This window comes from Acyrthosiphon pisum, chromosome A1, assembly GCF_005508785.2.
Source record: "Acyrthosiphon pisum isolate AL4f chromosome A1, pea_aphid_22Mar2018_4r6ur, whole genome shotgun sequence".
NCBI classification, from domain to species: Eukaryota; Metazoa; Arthropoda; class Insecta; order Hemiptera; family Aphididae; genus Acyrthosiphon; species Acyrthosiphon pisum.
In genome coordinates this window covers 30,509,831-30,534,057 of record NC_042494.1, presented here as the reverse complement: position 1 = coordinate 30,534,057, position 24,227 = coordinate 30,509,831, and the positions used below count along the sequence as shown (strand labels likewise).

The following is a 24,227-nucleotide window of genomic DNA, read 5'->3' as shown; positions in this document are numbered from 1 at the left end:
AAAATTAGATATATTATGGAGCTATTATTTAATTTTAATTTATATCAAAATCAACTTCAAAATACATTAATATAGATTTTAATATAATTACTTAATTTTTTTTAATTTATGTAATTACTTGTATAATTAAATATTGTGAAATTATGTATCTGTTTGGTTGTAGCTCTCCTGAGGTAGGATCTGCTACCAATTGAATCTATCTCATACTATTCAAATTTGAACTTAAATTTCTTTAAGATCAAGGCATTTGTAAGTTCTAATCGTTAGTTTCTTTATATTCAAGATTAATAAATAATAATAATAATAATAATAATGCCTTTCTATTGTTTGTAGTATACGCTTTATTAATAATGCAGTTTACATTATAAGAATGGTGAACAATTCATGTAGACGTACACTCACAACAGCAACAACAGCAACAGCAACAGTATCCACCAGCAAGAACAATTCAACAGAATTGGATAAATCTGGAAATAAAAATCAATTGTAAAATAAATCTAGATACATTTTAACAGTAATTTAAATGTTAATTAACGCAAAAATGTATTTATGTATATATTGTATATACTCATGTATATGTAAAACTATATAAAAACACTAAGGAAACTACTAACTAGCAACAAAATTGCTTTATTCAAGATTTAAAAGTAATGAAATAGGTATAATTGTTTAATTAAATAGTACCATAAACGCTAATGACCCTGTGGCCAATTTTAAATATATACCTATTCTTATTGTTTGTTTAAAACAATTTGTAGGCATTAATATTCAGTAGCCAATTAAATAATTCAAAACAATTGTTGAGTTTTGATAATATTATTATTATTATTCAATAAAATGCGGATAAAATACAAACTTTAAAATTACATATAAGAATAATTAAAACTCAAAAATTGTTCAGATTCAATTAAATTATTTAAATTTTTAAGTAAAAGTATTTAAAATAATAAATATAATATCCAGATTAGTATCAGTATGAGTTTAAACTTTAAATCACTAAGTACCTATAAACTACATTAAGGTAATTATTAATACTGTGGAAATAATACAAAAATTTGAAGAAATACTCAATCATTTAAGAAATATACTTTTATAATTTTTACATTAAATAATTATGTTAATGGAAGGTACAAGGTAAATAAGTATCATACATATATTATAGGTATGACCCATTGTTTAGTGTGATTTTATGAAGTCACTTGTGTTTTGCGACTTATATTCAAACAAGGAAACAATTTTAGAACATTTTATAGACTGCCAAAATTGTTCTAGATTGAAATTTTTTTTAGTTACATAGTCCTTGAATATTCAAATATAAGCTTTTTTAAATAAGCAGTTATCATACAGAATTTGATAAAAAAAAAAAAAAAAACTAAGAGTATCTACACTACATACAGATACATCGGTATATGTATACTAGGTGATTCTTTTATCAAACACTCGTTATTTTAAAAAGTGTAAAATTTTTTGAAAATTATAAATAAAAATTGTCTATCACGACACACGTTTCTATGACATCGTTGAACAATATTATCCAATATTAGTTATATTTATATAATTTATAATGAGTTATTTTAATCGTCAATACATTTATTATACAACGGACTATACCTAATGTCCTAATGTTACTAATAGATCATACGCCACCGTGATTCCGATAACGTTTGTATAATCGCTAATTTTCGGGAACCGGTCCTCGCACACACATTACATTAAACGCTAATGACGTCATGGTAACATTCTCGGTGTCACACAAATTAACAGAATGACCCCCAGCCATAAGACATATACATGTCAAATAGTTAACTAAATTATTTATTCCAATTATTTCAATCATAACTATTTATAGAGGGAGGAAACGGTTGGTTGAAACACGTTTCTATGTGTGGCAAGGATTTGTAGTTAAAAATCCTGGGAGCTAACAACACAGGCCGATATGTACGTACGCCAAATTACGCAGATAAGTGTATGGACCGCGCCACCATAAAATAATTTAATTAGGTAGTTATTAAATATTGTAGGTTTAGTATGTGGCTACTGAAGGACCGCAAACGTTTTTTAATATAACTGCTACGCAGTGTGTAAGTTATATGCACTGAATAACACGACCATATTTAATACGATCGCTTAAAGGCCTAACACAGTACCCCACTAAAATTACAAAAACCGTACATGACCCTATACCTACAGGATAATCCTATCGAAGCCTTCTAGCTTCTCTCTCGGACTCGAGCAGCGTGAGAATGTCACCCTCGCGCACGGGTCCTTTGACGTTCCTGATGATCTGACGGTTTTGTTCGCCGATGAATTCAACTTTGACTTGGGTACATTGGCCCTGGGAACCGGTACGCCCCAAAACCTTCAATACGCGAGATAACACTACTGGTTTGTCCATGGTTCCTGTCCTGGAAGTGTTTTATACATTATTTTTTTTTTTTTTTCAATAACCATACATTTTTATTCAACACTTAATCACTCGGCGTTCAAGTTTAAATCAAACGTACTTACTTGTGTTAGGCAGAAGACACAAAAACGCGAACGAAGAATTCGAGTAAAACCCGTAAGCCGAAATCTTTAGGTGCAACTGGTGCAAGATTCAGGAACGTGGGTAAGACTGAAAAAGAGCGTGGCGTCCGAAAATGTAATCACAAAATGTTAGGCTATACCGCTATGGTACAAGCTCAGATTGGCCAACCAACCAAACTAACTCTTTACTCCATGAGAAAAATTATAATGCAGCAAACTGCTTGATTTGAAACAAAATAGTCGTAATAATATATTGTGTTTACCACAGAAACATGTAAAATATAGGTACACGTCATATTATATTATATTATGCACATTACAATTATTAATACCTAATCGTACAAGGTATAAAATCAAGAGGGACTAGAGGGTCATGGTTCAAAATAATGCATATACTTTCCAAAAAACATGAATAATTCCTATATTACGCGGATTAAAGTAGCAACCCTAGTGTACGCTGTAGGCCGTTTAATCGTGCAACTCATTTTGCCATTTCAATTTTCAGTACGTTTTTTCACGAGGGTGGCAGAACGAGTGTACGAGTTTGGTCTTCTTATTCTAGGCTTCATGCTTTAAATACTATACTAGTTATAAAACAGCAGCTGTAGTATCGATTTTCTACAACTGTGATTTATAATCGGATAAATCTTAGTCCGTGGTTTAAGCCAAATACTATATATATTATGACAGTGGCGTGTATCATAAAAAAAATTGGTGTTGCTCAAATAATTTTAGGTGACCTACCCCTCATAATACTGTTATACCGGCCTATAAAATTTCGTATTTTTCTTCTATCAATACCTACCCACCTATATTTAAGGTGTTGCCTGAGCAACACTTGGACCCTATGTTACATGTCACTGTATCATGACAAAACGAGACAACTAGTATCAAAAATCGCGATACATGAACGCCCCCTGAACCGTTTATAAACGTGCTCTATATATCTATAGGATTGTAATGTACAAATATAGTGCATAAGAGTATTTTTAGGGGGCTATGTCGTCTACTATTACCATTGTTTGTCCCGTATTGTCATAAACAATATTTGTCAGTTGTCTATTTGTCTGGGCTAGTGGTAGATACTGAAAAAATACTTCAAGTCGTTTATAAATTGTTTAATAAATTGTTAAGTAGAAACCATTTAGTATGACCATTTATCTAGTCATGGTAGAAAATAGAAACGTTAGATTATATTACTAAATTATTTAATATTTATTATCATACTACCTATATAGTATAATATTATGATTTATGATCTAAGGTAGAAACTAGAAAAACAATTTGTTACTTACATACAATATAATAGAATATGTTATATGTTAACTGTTAAGTACTATTTATTTTCATTACTTTATCATCTACGAAAACTGAAAAGGATTAAAGTATAGACATATTAGACTCTTCAAGTTATACCAAGAGAAATCCTGGTGTGTCTAAACATAATAAAATACCTAATCATATTTTGTTATTTAATAGACGCTTAACATCAATGAACTAATATAATATTATGCTTTTTATTCAACTGTACTTTTGGAAGTTTTTTTTTTTTCCGGTTTAGTCGAGAGCCGGAGAAGGAACGGTTGCTCACATTGCTTCTCCTCCGGCCACCATCATTTATTGCACATCAAAACAAAATAGTTAGTTGTACAACAACTGCGCCCTGAGACGCGCTCCCACGACCTGACAGCCCTTCCTTAGCGATTGCTAGTATAGTATGCGGCTGAGAGGGAGTGTTACTCGGGGAGCTAACATTCCAGAGAAATAAGTTACTTAAGACGTGGTCTTGAGCTGGTGATATCTGTCTTCGCAGCCCGGCACTTAGCCCGCCGGCCTTGAAGTCCATAGATAATAAAGATCTATTCTTTATTATCTATGTTGAAGTCTCGTACTGGACGGTCTTCTCGGTTGTAAGCCCGCCGGGCTTCGCGGCCTGGCGCTGCGGCCCGTCGGTCTGGAGTCTCGTTCAGGTCATCATTAGTCGTCCTCGTTCTAGCGCCTGTCGAGCTCTCTCTTCTTCCTCTTTGAGGCTCATTATGGACTCGACCATCCTGTAGAACAGGCGTAGTCTTTCGTCGGCCTCAGCCAGGAGGGCGGCTCTCTCCTCGGGGTCCGCCGGGAGGACGTCGAAGTCCGGCCCGCACAGTATTTCGGGGAGGTCAGCGGCGGTCGGCTGGTGGCCGAGCCGGGATTCAAGTTCCGCGCGATGCCCGGTCCAGTGTTCGCACGCGAACAGTGTGTGTTCTGCAGTGTCCGAGTTCCCTGCGCAGTGGTTGCACGCGGCGCTTGGGGCTCTGTCCCTCCACGCCAGGTAATACTGAAAGCAGCCGTGGTTCGTCATCACCTGGGTGATGTACGACGAGGGCAACCCCACAACAGTTCTCTCCATCAACCTCTTGACGTTGGGTATCGCGCGGCGAGTCCATTCGCCTTTCCTGCTGCTTTCCCATCTTGTCTGCCAGAGCGTGAGGGTCGCCCGTCTCTCCTCGCGCTTGAAGGCCGCTTTCGACGGGCGGACTGTCCCGGGGTCCAAGGCTGCGGCTAGCCGGTCTCTGATCCTCATCCTTTCTAGTGCCACTAGATCCACCGGTGGCATGCGCGCCAGCAGCAGGGACGGATCAGTAGGCCCGTATTACCCTCAGGGCGGCTTCCCTCTGGGGCAGAATCAGATTGGCCGTGGTCCTTGCAATTTTGGACACTTGGGTGGCCCACACCGGAGCCGCGTACAACAGCTGGCTCTCGACCACCGAGGAGAGGAGCCTTCGCTTCCACTGGCACGGGCCCCTTACGTTCAGCCTCTCGGAAGAAGTTGTACTTAAGTCTAAAATGACATTATACTTTATAGTATATTATAAATTAATATTTTTCGAAAATAGTAAGACTCGTGAACTCATATATCTTGACAAAATAATAATTTTGTACCATTAACTTATAAAACATAAGTACCAACAAAAATTAGAATATTAGTAAATAAATAAATAACGTATACTTTATTCTTTATTCTTTAATGTAAATGAAAATAAACTACAAAATAACAAAACATTAATATTTGTATAGGTTTAATGTATCACAAAAATTAATTAAGTGCAATTAATAAAATAATGATTTGGTTTAATTATTTACACATCAGGTGATAATCGATCAAAATATTCTGATAATAATTGATTATTTGGTTCATTATTCAAAAACTTTTTTAAATCTGAAACATTTGAATTCAGCAATATTAAGATCAATCATTATTAATTTTTAAGCAGCTATTTTGAAACTAATTTTCAGATTTATGAATACAATGTTGTTTACCTAGTAATACACTTATAATCTCTTGAGACTTTTTTGGAAATAACTTGTCTAGACTTTCAATTAATTCAATAACATTTTTTTCTGTAATATATTTTCTAACGATTCTGACAAAATTTGTGTATGTATTTTCTTCATTTAGTACAGTCCGTACCTACATTAATACAAATAAAAAATGACAAAATTATATAATATATAAATTCAACTAACATTTTGATTAAGCAGAAGTTTGAGCTAAAGATGAACACTTACATTATTCATAAAACTAAGGATTTTACTTTTTGAGTCCTCTATTGTTTTGGGATACTCAATTTTATTGGGAATTATCTTTAATTTGCGCTTTTTAGCCAAAGGTTTTAAATCAGATGTTACATCAATTTTTAAAGGCTGACTTTCAAGTATGGTGTTGATTATTGTATGCTCTTCAAAGTTATCAACAGACTCTAAAATGCTATTAGAGCTACTAGAGCTGATAAGCGTATTTGTTTTTTCTATTTTGTTTTCATTTTTACTACAGTAACCTTCATAAAGTTTAATTGTGCCATCTTCCAATACTTTTCTTTTAACTGTTTCAATTGATCTCAATACAGTAGCTTGAGCTGGCTCGTCGAATGAAGCATTTGAAAATAAGACAGCAGAAGGCATCTAAAACATTAATCACAAATTACAATTCTTCCATAGTTAAATATTTTATTTCAGAATTATGTAAATAATTAATTACTATTGCCCCAGTTTCTTTGAAAAATTTCATGTTTTCTCTGTAGGCTATTGAAAACTGATCATATATTTTTATATGAGGTTGTAACCAAGCAGAGAGCTGTGATTTAATATTAAAACTTGCATAACGTTCATCACAAAATATAATAGAACCCCAATCGCCAATATGTCTTATCACTCGCCCCATTGCTTGATTCACAGCCTTAATAGCTTCCAATTTGTACCATTCTTGACCAGATAAACACTAAAGCCACAACAGAAGCAAATATAACACAGTAAATATTAAATAAATAATAAAAAAATTATTTTTAATTTTTACCTGTGAATTTTCTTTTCTCATTTCATCCAAATATTCTCTTTTCATCACAACCCGTGGATCTTGGTAAGGAGGATATGGTAGTCCTAATATAATCACAGCTCTAGCTTTCCAATCAGAAAAGTCAAGACCTTCAGACACTTTTCCTCTATAAACGGCTAACAATATAGCACCTTTGTTTTCTTGAATGGCTTTATAATATTCTTCAATTACGCTGTTCAACACGTCCTTATTTTTTGGTTCAACAAATATAGACTAAAATAAAACAATATTTATCACAATACTTTTTTGTAAATATTATATATTTATATTACTTTATTCTTAGTGATTGATGCCCAAATATTGCAACCCTGCCAATGATTAACACACTGGTCTAAAAATGGATATGAAGGGAAAAAAACCAAAGTACCTCCAGGTATAATACGAGAAAAATTTACTAAAGTTTGACCCAAACTTGTAAGAAAATCAGAATTATTCCTAAAACAAAAAAAAAAGTATAATTGTATTATTTTTATTATAATATACATTTGTGCTTTATTCTATTATATTATTATTAGACACAATTCACTGTGTAGGTCAAAATACATTTTGGAATCCATATAACTAGATTCTTTTTTAAGCAAATTAAAATATTAAATACAATTTAAAAGATTAATATGGTCACTCCAATAAACTAACTTTAGATGATTTATAGACATTTATTTACCGGCTAGTGTAGTTGCATATAAGTGGTTTGTTACTTGGTCCAGATTTTATGACTGATACACAGACCTTAAATTAATAAACAAATATTTAATCATGTATAATTAAATAAATAATCATAGTTTAACAAACCTGACTATTTTTGATGACATGTGCATTTTGTAATTGTACTTTAACAGGAATTCCTATTTCAGAAATGGTTGCAGCTAAAGGAGACAATGTACCACTTGTAAGTATTATACAACGGACATTTCGATCCAATAAGTCTCTCATCCTATGGAAGTCAACTGTTAATTATCCAGAAATTATGCAAATAACTATTAAAAGAAAGTATATTTTTGTACAGAGGTCCTTATTGAATTTATCATAAAAAACCATATTGCATAAAATTAATTACACTATGACTCACAGCCACATTTAAATAACAAGGAGAATTAAGCTACAAGTTGTATAATTGTTCAATTTATTTATTTATTTAGAAAACGTTTTTGATATTGACTTTAATGATATGGTTAGATGTGTCCGTCGTTGAGGAGATAATAAGAGATATAACATGTATCATCAGGCAGCATACTCTTAAAAAATAATGCTATACAGCAGAAATAGAAAAGTATACTAAAACAATTTATAATAAAAAGATGTTCCTACAAAAAATTTTGAATAGATCTCAGAAACTAAGGTTTTAATTGAGCTTTACTCAAAATAATTTTCAAATGCATTTTATTCTAATTTTGTCACTAAATAGTCAACATTCTCTAACTATATTCTGTTAGGTTAAAATAATATATTATTTATTTTAATAAAAATGAATGAATTGATTGTTCGATGTTTTTTCGTACAATCAACATAGGAATAACAATAAAAACAAAAAAAGAAATTTAAATCATTACATTTTTTCAAAATGTGGGTAAAAATAAAAATAATCACAAATTAATAATGTTTCTATAATAATATGTGGTATGTTACATACAGAGCTGGATTTAAGGTGGAGCAAAGACTGGAGCAACTTTTTAATGCAAGGCCTTTAGAATATAATTTTTTCTAATGTGAGGCCCAGGCAGGGGACCACGCTAGCCCATATCTAAAGTCGGCTCTGGTTGCATAAATACTACTGTTATAATCATTCAAATTGATTAAAAAAAAATAAGGGATTAGGGATTATGCAATGTACTTATGCAAACCCTACTATTTGATTCACACAATATAAAGACCCTGCACTTGACAATATACTAAACAAGAAAATGCATACCCAAATCCGGGACTGAAGCACCAAAAATTTAAAGTTTTTCCTTTTTTAAATTCTTTTAATTTAATTGAATCATTCTTTGGTTTATATTTACTCTGCTCTAACTGTATGTATGTCTAAAAATAAATATTTAAATCATTACAGTATAACAATTACTCTGTAAACAATATTCTAGATATATTAAATATATATTATTTAAAACTAATCAATAACTAAGCAAAGAATAATAAAGACAAATGTAAACAATTAACTTCTTACTCTAAAATATTTGTCTGTATTCTTAGGGTCTCCGTTAGTTCCTAAACTTTGCAAAACACATTCTAAAAATTGCTGAAATTTGTACAAACATGCTTCTTTAGCTTGATGAGGAGCATTGCTATTGGACGATGACATATATAATGTAACAGAACTTAAAAAGCTAATAAATTTAGACATATTTGAAGGTGTAATCTAAAAAAAAAGGATTAGATCCAAATTTAGTTATCAATAGTGGTAACTTTTGTATAAATATAAATATTATAAATACTAACATCCGCGCCTTGGAGCAGTTTAAATATATAAGATCCTTCCATTTTCTTATCATTTGTACTGTTCGTAAGCTCAATACCATCAATTACTTTTTCTATTTCTAAAAATAATGCTTTTAACACACATATATCATCATCGGAAAATTCTCTTGGCTTCAACTGTATTGGTTCAGTAGAAAATTCTGTATTTTTTTCATCATACAATTGTTTCATAATCTAAGAGGATTATATAAGATATTATAATATTATCTGATAACTTTTCTTCACAATTCATTAATCATCAGCTATAATAATTTAACTTATTAGTTATTTATAAATTAAAAATTTAACTTACATCAGTCACAGCATCAATGCAAAGAGCTATGTCAGTGCTACTTATATCTACAGAACAGGATTCTTCACACATCTTTTCGACATTATGTCCTTCATCAAGAATGATAACATCATCCTAATATAATGACCACTATTAACTATTGTTAATTCTATAACATAATATTAATAATCATTAATAAATAAAATTGAATGAATACCAACACTAAATTGGATGTCTTGGGCTTTTCTTGTCCTTGGATCAATAATGTAATTATATGGAGTGAATAGTATGTCCACATCTTTTTGTAGTTCTCTAGACCCATAATATGGACAACAGTTAAATTTTTTCCCTTTGTTTACTAAATCTTCTATGTCCGCTATCCCGTTTTCTACAAATGCATCTTTTGATTTAAGTTCAACGTTATTATAAAATTGGCATGTTCGAGTGCTAACTTTAGCACGACATAATGCAATTTTAACTGAAGAAGTGGCTTCTTTTGTAACTTCTGGATGAATACACAACTGATCTCTTGAACCAATTATACCGACTTTCATGTGTTTGTAATTAGTCCGACGAAGTTCTTTCATCACTTGATTCAGCTGAGTGTGAGTTCGTGAGCCGTAAATTATACGGGGTGGTCGAATCACTCCATCTATAAAAAAGTAGATGATAAAATATTATTATTTTTTTTTTTTGATTCATGTTTTTTATTCAATCTATTACAAAAAAAAAAAAGAACAGCAAGAACTATTGATGGTTTATAGGTTAAAATAAATAAAAATAAAAAGGCAGATTAGACAAACTATCGAGGCCTCCCAGCAGAGGTACTACAACATGAGTAAGACTTTATAGTTAGGCTAGCAGGTCACGACACAACTGTCTTTTAAGTTTTAAGTCTTTTAATTGAGTAACCTGGGATAGAAGCAGATGATAGATTGGAGATTAAGAGATTCTTATGGTGGGCTAGGCGGCTATTGAAACGTTTATAGTGAGTTTTAGCTAGTTCAAAGACAAATGGTATTTTTAGATCAGAGTGAAGGGTGTGATTAGAGACATCTTTGAATGCGGTTGATATTGGACATTTTGACAGCGCCCCGAAAGGTAAAATATAGTTATTTAAATTGAAAAATTGGGGAAGTTGCTCTTTCATATTTTAGGTTTCAAGTATACCTTGTCATGGAGTAAGTCACTGTTATGGATGTGTTCAATTTCAATTCAATGATAATTGATAAGTCATTACATAAAAAAGCGATTCTGAGCAGAAAAGTTGTCAGCCTCTATTTCTAAGGGTATTTTATAATTTATTTATATTACCTAATTAAGTAATATTAGTAAAATATTTTTCAATCAATAGGTAATATTATGGTAAGTGAAACTTATTTTTGCTTAAACAATCACATAAATTAAATTATTAATTTGTTAGGTTTATTTTTTTTTTAGTTTTCTAGATTATTTTGAAGGGTTCAAATAAGTGTTACTAACTACCTAGTTCAATTTGCAACCAGAAATCACTCTCTGAGTTGAGAATTACAGCAAATGTACTTCTCCAGCCATGACAGATTCAAAATATATTTAAAAATTACTTACATACACACACATAGGTACATTATAAAGCCAGTCTTGCACAACTGGTGTACTTGCCAACTATTTAATAATAATCAAATGGGCAAGTAGTCAGTATATAAAGTGTTCCATCAACTGATATATTTGTCAAGTACTTAAGAATAATCATTAGTATGGTGGCTTTCTTTTGACACATGTTACACTTATCAACAATCATTCGGAAGGAACTTCAGTGACCAATAATTTGGCAAGTGCACCAGTCGAGGAAATGTGGATTAAAACCAATACATTAACTGCATCACTCAGAATCTAAAATACCAAAACTAAAAAATGTGTAAGCTTACTCCAAGCACTGTTTGGATTCTTGTCAACACCAGCTGCTGTATTGATTGAAATAGTTAAATTACTTTCTGTCGGACACATTCGATTGGCTTGAATCGCTGCTTTTTTGGCCAACAGCCAGGCTAACGACGAACATAACAATGACAGCGTTTTTCCCGTCCCGGTGGGTGATTCCAGCACACCATTGTGCCCCTGAAAATGTAAAACCCAATGTACACACACCGATCCAGTAGAAAAAAATAATTACGTTGCACGTTTATGGCTGCTTACATTTTGCAAACATTCCAGAACCTTTTCGATGTATCGTTTCTGAACTTCGTATGGTTCGTAGGGAAAGTCGACCAGCACTCCTCTGCATTCAAATGACGTCATTTTCTACTCGTACCTATGATTTAATGTTTCATAGATTGTGCTTGTACCTACCGGAAAAAACTCGACAATACATTTACGAAAATCTTAAAATATACATTATGCAAAGATAAATCATCTATTATACATGACAAAATAATATTTCTATTTTGTTATGCTATTATAATAAACTCGAAACGTTATCATTTATAAACTATGGTTGAGTTATTCAAAATTGAAAGTACAATTATTATTATTATAAAATAAATTGTTGTGCCATAAAAGCGCGGGATTTTCATCGATAATGATATTATGTGATAATACAGAATCCATGTTTCCTTGTTATCTATTAAGGTTGTACCACAGAATAGATGAAATTTCATCTATTCTGTGGTTGTACCATGATCACGATTTAAATACTAAATAGATATTATAGTTATATATTTTAGTCATGTCTCATGGGTTGTACGGTACAAGCCAAGTTATAAGAAAAGACCTAATATAAGAAAAAAGGGTGATTAAATTGTTTTTTAATGTATAAGTTATTGACTGTATTCCATAAGTAAACTAGATATTTCTTTTTACAAAGTTGAACGTACATTTAAAATATGATTGTTTCTAATTTTATGAGTTATAAAACTATGATTATATACCTACTATATTGATTAATTATTGACTTTTTTTCCTAGATTCATTATAATGTGCATCAGCGTATTTTTAATCAAAAACCGGTGCAACTGTCATTTTGACATACGACCGACTGCTAAATTTGTAGTTGATATTCTCTTAAAATAATTATTACCGCCATGACCATCATATACTCTAAAAAATGCGGCACTTGGATCATCAGGAAGTTCCAGGATTTGAGTGTGGGAGTCTTCCATGTTGATTCTCCATCCTTGCATAGAGCTGGAGCCAACCTTTAAAAACTGCAGGTTCTGATAGCTTTCCGTGTGCTTTGTAGTGACTGGTTCTGATAATGTCTGACACATAGTAAAACTCTGATGAACTGTAAAACAATTAAAATGTGTATAACCCTGCGTAGTTGCATCACGTTGGAATCTGGTTTTATTGATCAACATTTTATAGATTTCCCCAAAGAAACTACACTATTAATAATTATCTTCAAGGCCAAAAGTCACAAAATAGGTTTTTCATTTACATCTTACATTTTAAGTGTTTTCGTAAAGTCAAAATTTGTTTATTCAGTAATTTTATAAATAAATATCATCTCTACACTTTTGTACCTACCTAAAAGTAGGTACCTAGTAATCCATATGAGTCATGAGTTAACGTGATTTTAAAAATTATAAATAGGTACTTGTACTTAATATATTTATTGTCCATAACTATACATAAATAATTGTATTTTATTTTATTTATTTTTATTTATATATATTTTACGCCAATCGGCAGTTAACAATAGTACATATTATATTATGTAGGTAATAAAAATTAAATAGAAAACAAAATTACAAAGAAAATTATAGTGATACTTAATTTATTTTGTAAGTATTGTTATCTATGTCAATTTAACCTGCGTAACCATTGTAGTTTGTCCTTAAGACGTATAGTTTATAGGTCTAAGATCTATACTAAGATTTTATCAGAAACTATTAACTAATCAAAAATTCCATACCATACCTCTCAGAATCTAAAATAGGTACTTACATTTTTGTCAACTGTCAACACAACGATATCTCAATATCTGTTATTAATTCAATAGTATCTCATTGTTATTGAATTGAGAAATAATGAAACATTGATAGTATTTTTACGTTTTCCTTAAAACTAAATAATGCTATTTTAGGAAACTTAAATTTGAGTTACACACTTTTAAACTTCGTATTACACACAATTTTAGAAGCTGGCAAGCTGCTATATATACACAAAAGTCGATGATAAAATTACTATTTTATATTTTTATATTTATATTATAATTCACAAAAACAATAATGATGTGTGTGTATGTATCTGTGGGTGACGGACCGGTCGGCTAGGTTGGCGAGTGAATTGGTGGTGTGGAGGCAATCTATTTATAATTTTATACTTAATTTAATAATAATATAAAACTTATTTTAAATTTCAATCAATACTTTATAGTTTATAGTTATAGTTATAGCAATTGTATAGCAGTTGTAAGAAATAATGTCCTAACCCGTTAAATGTATAAACATAATAATATGAAAAACATAGTGCAAACGCATTAAATTCACAGCCCTGTTTACCACATTTTACAATATTTATATGTACCTGTTGCGAATTTATCGCGAAAAAGGTTTCCAATAAATCATGATTTACGCTGCTGATTAAGTATTAAAAAGATTGTTATTATACTTACAAAATTATTGTTTTTTTTTCATGCAATGATGAATTATTATATTATATAATATATTAATTTATAATTATAAATAATCTTATTTTGTGATCAATGGTAGTGGGTAGAATGTAGAATACCTAACTTAGATTTATTTAGGTATATAAGTATTTACTTCAATCTTTTCTACTTTTGAAGTATTCCTAAATATTTAAATTATTTTATTATTAAAAGAATGGTAAATTATATTCCATTTTAAAATATATTTTTTTTTTGGTTAAAATTAAAAAAAAAAAACAACTTTATAATTTAGGTGGGCCTCAGCGCACAATTTAGAAGGTTGCTCCGTTGGCATTTGCCTAAACGACTGTTAAATCTGCCACTGAATATAACAATATAAGGTACTAAAATTTAAGTAAATACACAAAAAAAATATTAAAACAAATTTTAGTTTGAAATAAATATAAATAATTAATTCAAGTAGGTACCGATAGGTACTATTTATAATGCATCCAAAATCATAATACGGCAACAAACAATGCAAATAGGTACACGCAGTTTACTATAATCAAATAATTTTTAATCCTGCACCTTTACAGGTCCAGTTAAAACATGACGATTGGCCCACAAGGAACTTTCGCCGTATCCCAGTGCAGAGGCGTGCTCAGGTAATGTTCTTTTTATTTTAATGATCCATATTTTTAATTTGTCGACGTGTTCGTGGAATATGGATATGAGACATTGGTTTAACATACTATCAATCTAGGAAACCATATTTTTATTTCAAATACTAGTAGTTAACTATAATGACATGTTTTTTTTAAGTTATATAACTCTTAAAACTATTAAAAATATAATATTAATTGATATTACTCAATCATTTTAACAAATACAAGTTGTACTATTATTTTTATTAATATTCATTCACAAAAATTATAATACGGCCAGTCCTTTGGGTGCTAAAAACTAAACGTCTGATTGTACAAATATTTTGTTTAAAATTACATAACATTTAACGCACTATGTTTCGTATTAAAATATTTATGTATAATTTTGTTTCATTTTTAACTCATGCTCTAAATATTAACATCATCCTCTAAAGTACTGGATGGACTAGTGTGTTACATGAAAATGTTATTTACATCATTAGTGTTCCAATTATGTATTAGACATTAGTATATCATAGCATATTATATATATATAAAAAAAACTTATATAAATACAAAAATGACTTGGGATTTATATAGGGCAATTATATTACTTTTTATCTACAAGAGACAATTATAAAAAGGAAAAAAATGTTAGGTAAAATATAATATTATGACACAAACAATTTAAAATATTATCCCAGTGCTATTATGTACACAATTATTATTATTATTATTATTATTATTATTAATATTAATTTTATTGCCAGAAAACAAATGATGTGTGAGAACCAAAGTAAAATAAAATATAAATAAAACAATGCTCAAGAAAATACTAGTGCTTGGTTTTGGGACTTGATGTTGGGGAGCTATTTGGGCTGTTTGATTCTGCAGCTGAAGGTTTAGAACACTGTACTTGTAATTCTTTCCAAGTACGTCCTTCTCCTAGGAAACAAACTATAACAACTGTCATATTGTCACACCCAAGACCTCCCATTTGACCATTAGGTGCTAGACACCGTGTCATTAAGTCTTCACATATATCCTCAGGCTCCATGCCATTGCTGACACGGAAACGCACAAACTCAACAACTTCCTGAAAAAAAAAATAATATTTATAATTTGTGCATAGTATTTAATATTATGATAATATAGTGTAAGATTATAAAATATTACACTTAATACTTAGTTTATTTTTTATTTAAATTTGTCATAAAGTAGATGAAGAAATATCAGAATTAGATTCAAATCAAAGTATGATAAAAATAATATAATATCTTATTTTACAATCATTATGTGTATTATCATTGAGTATAGCATTATAAATATTTATTTAAAATATATCTTACTTCATTAGTCATTACGTCCCAAATTCCATCACACGCTAAGACAATGAATTCTAAGTCCTTTGTAACTGGCTTAACTTCAATATCAGGCCAGGCTAGAAATTAAATTTCATTAAATATACCGTATATTTATTTAGAGATAAAACATTTTATTTAATTAAATATTTTATACTACATAAATTATTAATGAACCTTTTTCAAATTATTATTATTTAATGTATAGATAGATCCATTTACATTGGCTCACTAATCTTATCAGTACATATTATTGGCTTTGACAAAAAAAAATTATTTAAATTAACTTGGAAGTGTTTAACATGATTTAATTTAATATATCTAATTTTTATCATGGTATTTTTTTTAGGTTTTCAAATTATTATTTTATTTTCATGGTTATTATTCCCTAGTTTTTTTTTCCGCTTACTGCTTTACTCAAATAAATTACTGGTTTTTTTTTTTTTATAATGTCCAATTTTGATTGAAGACAAAAATCCAAACATTTTTTTATTAATTATATTTTATTTGGAAAATATGATATAATATTATATTTATTTAAAATTATAATTTTATTTTAACACTTTTTTTGTGTGATGTCTGGGACTTGGCCCTTTTACACGGTTAGATAACTTTGGGCTATGTTGGATATCATTAATTTTTTGCTAGCTTCAGCATAGCAGGTCTTGGTTTTTTTACAAGGCTAGAAGCACTATAGGGATTGTTCGGAACTTTGTTAAAGAGTTTAGTGACACTGCCATGCACTCTGATATGGGTAGATAAAATATAACTGTTGGCATATACTTTTACCTATGAACGTTACCAAGGTTAATGGTATTTTGTAAATCAGACTTACCAATAACAATTTGTTCATCTAATTTTTTTTGGTCATTTTTTTTGAAAATATAATCTCCTAGAGCTCTGGATAGAGCTAAGTTGCCATTCACCCTGTTAAACATGACCCAACCACCAGCTGCTTCAATTCTTTTGGTTTCTAACTCATTGTTTGGTTTGTGGTCATATGATAATGGTTCAACTACACCACTTACTGATGCAATAGCTCTTGAATCTCCAACGTTTGCCTAGATTTTAAGAAAAATGTAAATTAGAATAATGGAAATCATATAAAATTAAACATAAAATATATTTCCTTACACAATACATTTTTTTATCTTTTAATAAAACAACTACAGCAGTTGATCCAGCAAGCTCATCTTTTAAAAGTTCATCTTCAGCCATAGCAGTGTCCATGTCCATGAAACCCTAGAAGGGAATTACATGACACTATAAATGCTATTTTGAAATATTTAAAGCAGTATTACCAGTTGTAAGGCATCACTAATTTTATTCTCTTCATACTCTGGTCTCTTGGTAATAAATTTATGTAAATGCTTGCCAGCATATTGTGCTATCCTTGCACCTAAATTCAAATATAGTATTAACAATAAAATAAATAAACTTTAAATGGACATAATTTTGATCAAGACATAGTTTATTAGTTTTATAAAATAAAAAAGAGGGTAAGTGAATGTCGTTCTGCTGTACAGTAAGTTGCAAGTAAGTCACTGTATAATGGATTGTATTAAATTTTAATTCAATGATATAATATCATTGTATACGAAAATTAATTTTGAGTGGAGACTGTTTGTCAGTCTGGATATTTTATATTGTTATTATTTATTATAGTATGTATAAGTTGAATTAATATAACCTGAACTAATATTATAAATTACAACAAAATAACTAAAATCATTATTTTTATTTTTATTCGTTTCTATGGTAATTAACAAAGTGTTTAAAGTAACTAAAGAATTAGTTTTAGCGGTTTTTGGTAATTTGTCTGTGATTTTTCCCTTGGCATTAAATAACTGTAACACCTTATGGAGTGTACATACAGCCACATTAAGGGGATTAGCAGGAAGTTAGTGAACAAATAATGATTGAAGGGTGGAATAATTGGTCTGCAAAGCTATGTGGACATAAGCATCCAATTCACTGAAAAGTAATAAGGAAAATTAAAATTGAAACATCTGTGGACAAAAAAAATTAGCATGATACGCTTGAGATTTGAGTTACAAAAAATATTAGGACAAACTAGTATGGTGGAAAATAAATGAATACAAATACAAGCAGACAAAATAATTATGTATTAGATTTTTTAACATTTGAAAGTTATAAGAAAAGACCTAATATAAGAAAAAATGGTGATTAAACTGTTTTTAATGTATAAGTTATTGACTGTATTCCATAAGTAAACTAGATATTTCTTTTTACAAAGTTGAACTTACATTTAAAATATGATTGTTTCTAATTTTATGAGTTATAAAACTATTATTATATACCTACTATATTTATTAATTATTGAATTTTTTTTCCTAGATTCATTATAATGTGCATCAGTGTATTTTTAATCAAAAACTGGTGTAACTGTATTTTTGACATACGACCGACTGTTAAATTTGTAGTTGATATTCTCTTAAAATAATTATTACCGCCATGACCATCATATACTCCAAAAAATGCAGCACTCGGATCATCAGGAAGTGCCAGGATATGAGTGTGGGAATCTTCCATGTTGATTCTCCATCCTTGCATAGAGCTGGAGCCAACCTTAAGAAACTGGTTCTGACAGCTTTCCGTGTGCTTTGTAGTCACTGGTTCTGATAATGTCTGACCCATAGTAAAACTCTGATGAACTGTAAAATAATTAAAATGTGTATAATCCTACGTAGTTGCATCACGTTAGAATCAGGTAGAAGAAAACCGACATTGTCACTCATGCAACATAATATAATTATGGTACCTGACGACAGTCGTCGAGTTGGACGTGCCGTCGAGCAGTGGAACGACGGTTTGGGGATTAATTTACTTTTGACTTTCCCACACTACTTCACCCAAGGGATCAGGTAGTGGGGTGAAATCTGTTCGACAACCGGTCTAAAAATGACCTACTTACATTTTTTTTAAATTTACAATTCAACAAAAACGACAAATTGTGCGTCTAGTCTTCCATTTCATGACGCATATCATCGGAATCGGATATAATATGTTTTATGATGGTCGTTCGATTTCGTTTCCTAGCGGACCCTGAGAAAACCTGCGCCGGACCGCGCACAGAGACTACGACGACGAAGATGATGACGATTGACGACGATGATGGAAAGACGTGAAGACGATATTATCGTGCTGTACTGCAAACGGTGATGAGCGACGATATCGGATATTGTTTCATCGAAATTACAATGTAGTTTTTTGCTTTTTTTTTTATTTTTATTTTATTTACTCGTTCAGTCATTCAGATAATAATACAACTTTACAATACAAGAAAACGTATGGATGGAAGTTGAGAACGCGGTTGCGCGGTATACGATAATGCCGCGAACGGCGCAGACCTGTACGAGAAACGGTCTGAATAACAAAATTCGACTTCCCAAGTTCACTCTTCACTCGTTCCCCCGACGATCTGCGTAGTGATTACTGATTTATCTCTGGATTTCGGATCGGATTAATCGATACGGAATCAAACGCGGTGTTTCGATAATGATCATACGCACAAACGACGTAAAACGAGGAACAATATTTTAATATTCTATGTTGCTGTCGGTGGTAGTGGGGGGGACACCGCGCACGGTCCGTTTTGATAACAATAATCTAAAATTATCAGATTATTCAAAGTTGTCAAGTATCCATCTATAGAATATCTCCTTTCGACCGCCGCCGGAGCATTGAGGTTAGGAAACGGATTTCGTTTCGCGAATCGCGATCAAAACACAACAGTTCTACACATCGCACCACCACCGACGTCGTCTACTGTCCGTCGTCCGAGTACCCGCGACCATTCCAACGTAACAAAATATAAATTTGTTTTTACTGTTTACGCCCTACACACGATGGCAGGTCCTCCGACGTTTATCGAACTGTCACGCGAAGAACAGGTAAGCTAAACGATAATAAGTAAATAGTTACAACGATAATCGGCATTACTCGCAGGTACTTAATATTCAGTGATCCGTCGAAAAGAATATTGTAAAACTAAAACGAATAGACTACCTTCACACACGTAATACGCCTGGCCAGACCTTCTGTAGTTTGGAATGCTTGGTTTCGTATAAATTGCCTACCCGTGATCGTTTAAATCTCGTCAGGGTTGGCTTAAAAAGCAAACACGACAGACCAGATGAACACTGCCTACAACTGGCTACATTATTCTATTCTGAGCTACAACTACTGTCGGAAGTGTATCGACAATATCAGACAGCCATAGTCATTATGGCTTAATATCGTATAATGTATACTTTTATATTACTTTCAACGATTGGTCTCTTTGTCAGTAGATATTTTCTTATGGTGTTTATCATAATTTTTGTGTTGCACCAGAATTTCTTCGTTAGCCGCCAGACATTCCCGACCGAGCATGATTTATGAAAACAAATTTTAGAAAATTTAAACTTTATTATAATAATTGTTCAAATGCTTAGCAACAGTCAATTTCTTATTTTTATTTATAGATTATCTCGGTCCAGTTATTTTTAAGCCAGATTCAAGAATTTATATTTGTATATAGATAATTGAAAGTATCAGGTATTTAAGTTTTTGATGTTTTTGTAAAAGTTACCTCAAAAATAGAAACATATACCTATTATAATAAAATACCTTGTAGAAATTTAAAATTAATTAAGCTGTTAAAAAATACAGTTGTTAGGTATTAGTACTAAACAATAATAACTGTTAGTTTTATACTTAAATAAGCAGAATAATTTATCAATTAGGTAATACAATTCTTGGTAACCATTCCATGCCCCATGAATAACAAATTGTGTATAGTCTTGCTAAATTTATATATTGCTTTTGTCAAGCTTTTCATAAACAATTTCTTTCAGCTCATACTCTTAATGTGTGTAGATACAAATTGAGTATATGTAGAACAACATATTTAGGTACATATGTAAGATTCTATACCTTTAATTTAGCTTGATTAAGAATATATTATTATTAGCCTATTGAGTATGATTTTTCTAGGTTTATTCACTTCTTTGAATTGATTCTTCATTTATTTAAATCAATTGAAATAAAAATATTGATACTCATAATGTAATATGCTATTTTGTTCACAGGCTTTAGAATTAAGGTCATATTTGCGCAGTATTGGTGCTACTTTACAAGAGAAGGCGACAGATAACATTGAAGAAGATATGAAAGAAATCATATCTAAATGTGATGCTTGTCTAAAGACTGACTTGTCAGATGCTGATATTGAAAGCTTTTTATGTTCTATTGTATCAGTGATTATTGGAATTGGTACTATGGATGTGGAGAGTAACCTTGTTACTGCATTCAGTCAGAAACTTTCTAAGTATGAAGAAGAACGTTTTAGCAATACCATACTTAAGACGTAAGTGTGATCACATAATATGCTTAAATAGATTTTTTTATTTTCATATTTTTATTTTATATTTCAGTTTATGGCTATTGCATGGCACAGTCGACCCAAAATTACCAGCACGTTTTCAGCTGTATTCAGACATAATAGATGTGGCCAAACGAAACAAGCAGCTCTTGTTGGTATATGGAGGAATAGATAGCTTAAATAAATCGCTTCTTTCCATCAGTCATTCCAAAAAACAAAAGCAGTCTCTCCTAAGACAGTTGCACAGTGCACTGATTGAAAATGGACACAGGTCAGACTTCCTTATTGGCTATTTGTTTACTGTATATCTAATATCTATCCTTTTTTTTTTTTTTAGTGAATTGGCTGCAGAAGTTATGATTGAACTTCTCCGCAACTACACAGCTGATGATGGTAAACAGGCTAAAGATGATGCAAAGAGGTGTATAGTCTCAGCTATTGCTGACCCTAAGACTTTCTTATTCGAACCATTGTTGAGTTTGACTCCTGTTATATCTCTACAAAACTCACCCTTGCACGAGCTTTTGGTTATATTTGTCTCCGGAAATCTTACCAACTATTTAGATTTCTACAAAGGTCACAAGGATTTAATCAAATCTTTAGGTATTACATTATCTTATATAATATTATTTTACATCACTAATGGGCAAACTTGTACTACATTTTTCTTTAATCAAGACTAAGATAAATTATTTAAAAAGAAAAGTAAACATATTTTACTGTATACTTTATATAACATAAGAAGTAACCTGGAAGGCTAACTAGTTCGCATGTGCTTTAACTTACAACACAACAGGCGTATATGGTTGAATCGGTGGAAATGACAAATGGATATTGCCGGACAAAACTGGTCTGTCTGAGTTACTTCTTAAGTTAAATAGGGAAATACACAGGGTATAGGACAATTGGTCTCTGAAAGAAAACATTGTATGCAAGCAATTGGCCAAATGCTTTCAGACAGATTGGTTTATTATATTATTTATTTATAATACATTAAACGATTTAAAATAAGATAATCGCCGCAAAATACTGAGAATACATTTTCTGATTCTGTGTTTCACATAGTGTCACCAACAAAAACAATATTTGGGTATTTGAAGAGTAAATAGGTTAAAATTTATAATAGATAGTTTTTTTAGCAAACTGTCTTGAAGTAGTTTATCATGATTCTATAGTATATATTCTACACTGATAGTACTTCTTAAATATTAAATTTTTTTTGGCTTTGTTATAACTTAACTTATTTTGATGTATTTATCATTGAATTTTTAAACTTTACTCTGGCTCATGGGAGATCACAACTAGACTGCAACCAAAATGTGTCCAAGTTGTCAAATCACACACGCCGCAGTACCCTACTGAGTGCACAAAATGAGGGAAAATGGTGTACTTCTCTCTTGGGCTGGAGTAATTTGTAGTATTTAAATTATTTTTGAATTATGTATCGCTGAGAAAAATTATGATCAATTTATGACGGGCTAATCAACCGTGTTCTCAGTTTTTTTTTTCTGGAAACTAATAATTGTCTGTTACCAAGTTTAAGAATGGTGACAATAATAGTATACTACCTAATCCAATGATTACCTTTCATTTCATCGTAAAGATTATTTTTATTTTATACCAAGTATATATTAATGTAATACTTTGAAAGATTAATATGTATTTACTATTTAATTAAACTATTAATGTTAAAAATAGTTTGCCCATCCCTAACATATTCATCTTGGTTTTTAAATTTAAAAAAATAAACTTGCAACATTAAATATACAATATATCATTCATATATATTTTTAGCATTAGATCATCAAGCAAATATACACAAGATGAAACTTTTGACAGTTATGAGTTTGGCTGAAGACTCTAGCATCATAACATTTGATACAATACAGCAACAAGTTCAAATAACCGCTGAACAAGTGGAACCATTTTTACTTGAACGTAAGATGACCTGAATTAATTTTCATTATTAACTAATATATTTTTAAGTTTAAGTTGTTAATTTTATTTTTGTAGTTTTTGGTACAAAATTTGTTCGTGGCCGTATGGATCAGGCAGCAAAAAAAGTGAACATTTCAAGCACAATGTACAGAACATTCAGCAAACAGCGTTGGCAAATGTTGAGGAACTCGTTCTTCAGTTGGAGATCTTGTCTAAGTGTTATCGAAGAAGGAATGAAAACTGTTGTGTCGAATTCTCAAACAGCAATGTAAAAAAATACATGTGTAAAGGCCATGTCAATTAAATTGACATATTTATTAAAACATTTTTTTGGAATAAAGAAAGTTTACTTAGTAAAAACCATTGAAAATATTTGTGTTTCAGTCACAATACAATACACATAGTAATATAATAAATTATAGTAATAAAAATTTCCTTTATGATTAATTATACACCAATGATATGAAGTAATATAATTTTATCACAAAAATAAAATTTTAAACTTAGATAGTTAAATATTTGAAAAGATTATCTAATAATAATAATAATAATAATAATAATAAAAAAGTATTAATAAAATAATGGGCCAAACATTTAGGGGGGATCAAATGAAACTAATTTTATCTGAAAATGTAAAGAAAAATTTGTACTCAAATTAAATTCATGATAATATTGAGATCA

At 30.7% G+C, this 24,227-nt stretch overlaps 4 protein-coding genes across 8 annotated transcripts; 1 reads left to right on the top strand and 3 right to left on the bottom strand.

The window, feature by feature from the left end:
• Window positions 1–321: 321 nt before the first annotated feature.
• On the bottom strand, window positions 322–2,668 carry LOC100144902 (ribosomal protein S28e-like). 3 transcript variants are annotated; one of them, XM_008188227.3, is made up of 3 exons: window positions 2,509–2,668; window positions 2,185–2,405; window positions 322–467 (listed from the first exon to the last, which is right to left on the bottom strand). In XM_008188227.3, exon 2 carries the CDS (start codon window positions 2,393–2,395, stop codon window positions 2,198–2,200), a length of 198 nt encoding a protein of 65 aa, XP_008186449.1. In that variant the 5' UTR covers window positions 2,396–2,405; window positions 2,509–2,668; the 3' UTR covers window positions 322–467; window positions 2,185–2,197.
• A 2,910-nt stretch (window positions 2,669–5,578) lies between these two features.
• On the bottom strand, window positions 5,579–12,811 carry LOC100159083 (regulator of telomere elongation helicase 1 homolog). 2 transcript variants are annotated; one of them, XM_029486914.1, is made up of 16 exons: window positions 12,700–12,811; window positions 11,820–11,968; window positions 11,552–11,741; window positions 9,866–10,296; window positions 9,666–9,779; window positions 9,335–9,547; window positions 9,063–9,254; window positions 8,808–8,920; window positions 7,691–7,832; window positions 7,563–7,627; window positions 7,171–7,333; window positions 6,860–7,111; window positions 6,545–6,784; window positions 6,076–6,468; window positions 5,827–5,977; window positions 5,579–5,725 (listed from the first exon to the last, which is right to left on the bottom strand). In XM_029486914.1, exons 2-16 carry the CDS (start codon window positions 11,919–11,921, stop codon window positions 5,646–5,648), a joined length of 2,841 nt encoding a protein of 946 aa, XP_029342774.1. In that variant the 5' UTR covers window positions 11,922–11,968; window positions 12,700–12,811; the 3' UTR covers window positions 5,579–5,645. The 2 variants fall into 2 exon arrangements, with proteins under 2 accessions (XP_029342774.1, XP_001948918.2); XM_001948883.5 differs by lacking the exon at window positions 12,700–12,811 and having other exon boundaries at window positions 11,820–12,237.
• Window positions 12,812–15,081: 2,270 nt separating this feature from the next.
• LOC100169320 (probable protein phosphatase 2C T23F11.1) lies at window positions 15,082–19,597 on the bottom strand. Its single transcript, XM_008188235.3, has 7 exons — window positions 19,158–19,597; window positions 18,694–18,897; window positions 17,524–17,621; window positions 17,357–17,464; window positions 17,058–17,283; window positions 16,211–16,302; window positions 15,082–15,957 (listed from the first exon to the last, which is right to left on the bottom strand). The coding sequence occupies exons 2-7, from the start codon at window positions 18,878–18,880 to the stop codon at window positions 15,697–15,699; spliced, it is 972 nt and encodes a 323-aa protein (XP_008186457.1). The 5' UTR covers window positions 18,881–18,897; window positions 19,158–19,597; the 3' UTR covers window positions 15,082–15,696.
• Window positions 19,598–19,896: 299 nt separating this feature from the next.
• Window positions 19,897–23,916, top strand: LOC100160435 (eukaryotic translation initiation factor 3, subunit M-like). Of its 2 annotated transcripts, none has more exons than XM_008188228.3 (6): window positions 19,897–20,136; window positions 21,316–21,593; window positions 21,661–21,879; window positions 21,946–22,211; window positions 23,403–23,546; window positions 23,622–23,916. In XM_008188228.3, exons 1-6 carry the CDS (start codon window positions 20,092–20,094, stop codon window positions 23,816–23,818), a joined length of 1,149 nt encoding a protein of 382 aa, XP_008186450.1. In that variant the 5' UTR covers window positions 19,897–20,091; the 3' UTR covers window positions 23,819–23,916.
• The last annotated feature ends 311 nt before the right edge of the window (window positions 23,917–24,227 follow it).

What these genes read in the sequence shown, in the direction of transcription:
- LOC100144902 (XM_008188227.3), bottom strand. Translation starts at nt 2,395, where the DNA reads ATGGACAAACCAGTAGTGTTATCTCGCGTATTGAAGGTTTTGGGGCGT.
- LOC100160435 (XM_008188228.3), top strand. Translation starts at nt 20,092, where the DNA reads ATGGCAGGTCCTCCGACGTTTATCGAACTGTCACGCGAAGAACAG. An exon ending in AGCAATACCATACTTAAGAC is followed by an intron (nt 21,594 to 21,660) that starts GTAAGTGTGATC and finishes TTTATATTTCAG; the next exon opens with TTTATGGCTATTGCATGGCA. An exon ending in GGATTTAATCAAATCTTTAG is followed by an intron (nt 22,212 to 23,402) that starts GTATTACATTAT and finishes ATATATTTTTAG; the next exon opens with CATTAGATCATCAAGCAAAT.
- LOC100169320 (XM_008188235.3), bottom strand. Translation starts at nt 18,880, where the DNA reads ATGGGTCAGACATTATCAGAACCAGTGACTACAAAGCACACGGAAAGC. An exon ending in AGTATATGATGGTCATGGCG is followed by an intron (nt 17,622 to 18,693) that starts GTAATAATTATT and finishes ATTTGAATTTAG; the next exon opens with GTGCAAGGATAGCACAATAT. An exon ending in TTAGTGATGCCTTACAACTG is followed by an intron (nt 17,465 to 17,523) that starts GTAATACTGCTT and finishes ATTCCCTTCTAG; the next exon opens with GGTTTCATGGACATGGACAC.
- LOC100159083 (XM_029486914.1), bottom strand. Translation starts at nt 11,921, where the DNA reads ATGACGTCATTTGAATGCAGAGGAGTGCTGGTCGACTTTCCCTACGAA. An exon ending in TTCTGGAATGTTTGCAAAAT is followed by an intron (nt 11,742 to 11,819) that starts GTAAGCAGCCAT and finishes TTACATTTTCAG; the next exon opens with GGGCACAATGGTGTGCTGGA. An exon ending in TGCTTCAGTCCCGGATTTGG is followed by an intron (nt 7,833 to 8,807) that starts GTATGCATTTTC and finishes TGACTTCCATAG; the next exon opens with GATGAGAGACTTATTGGATC.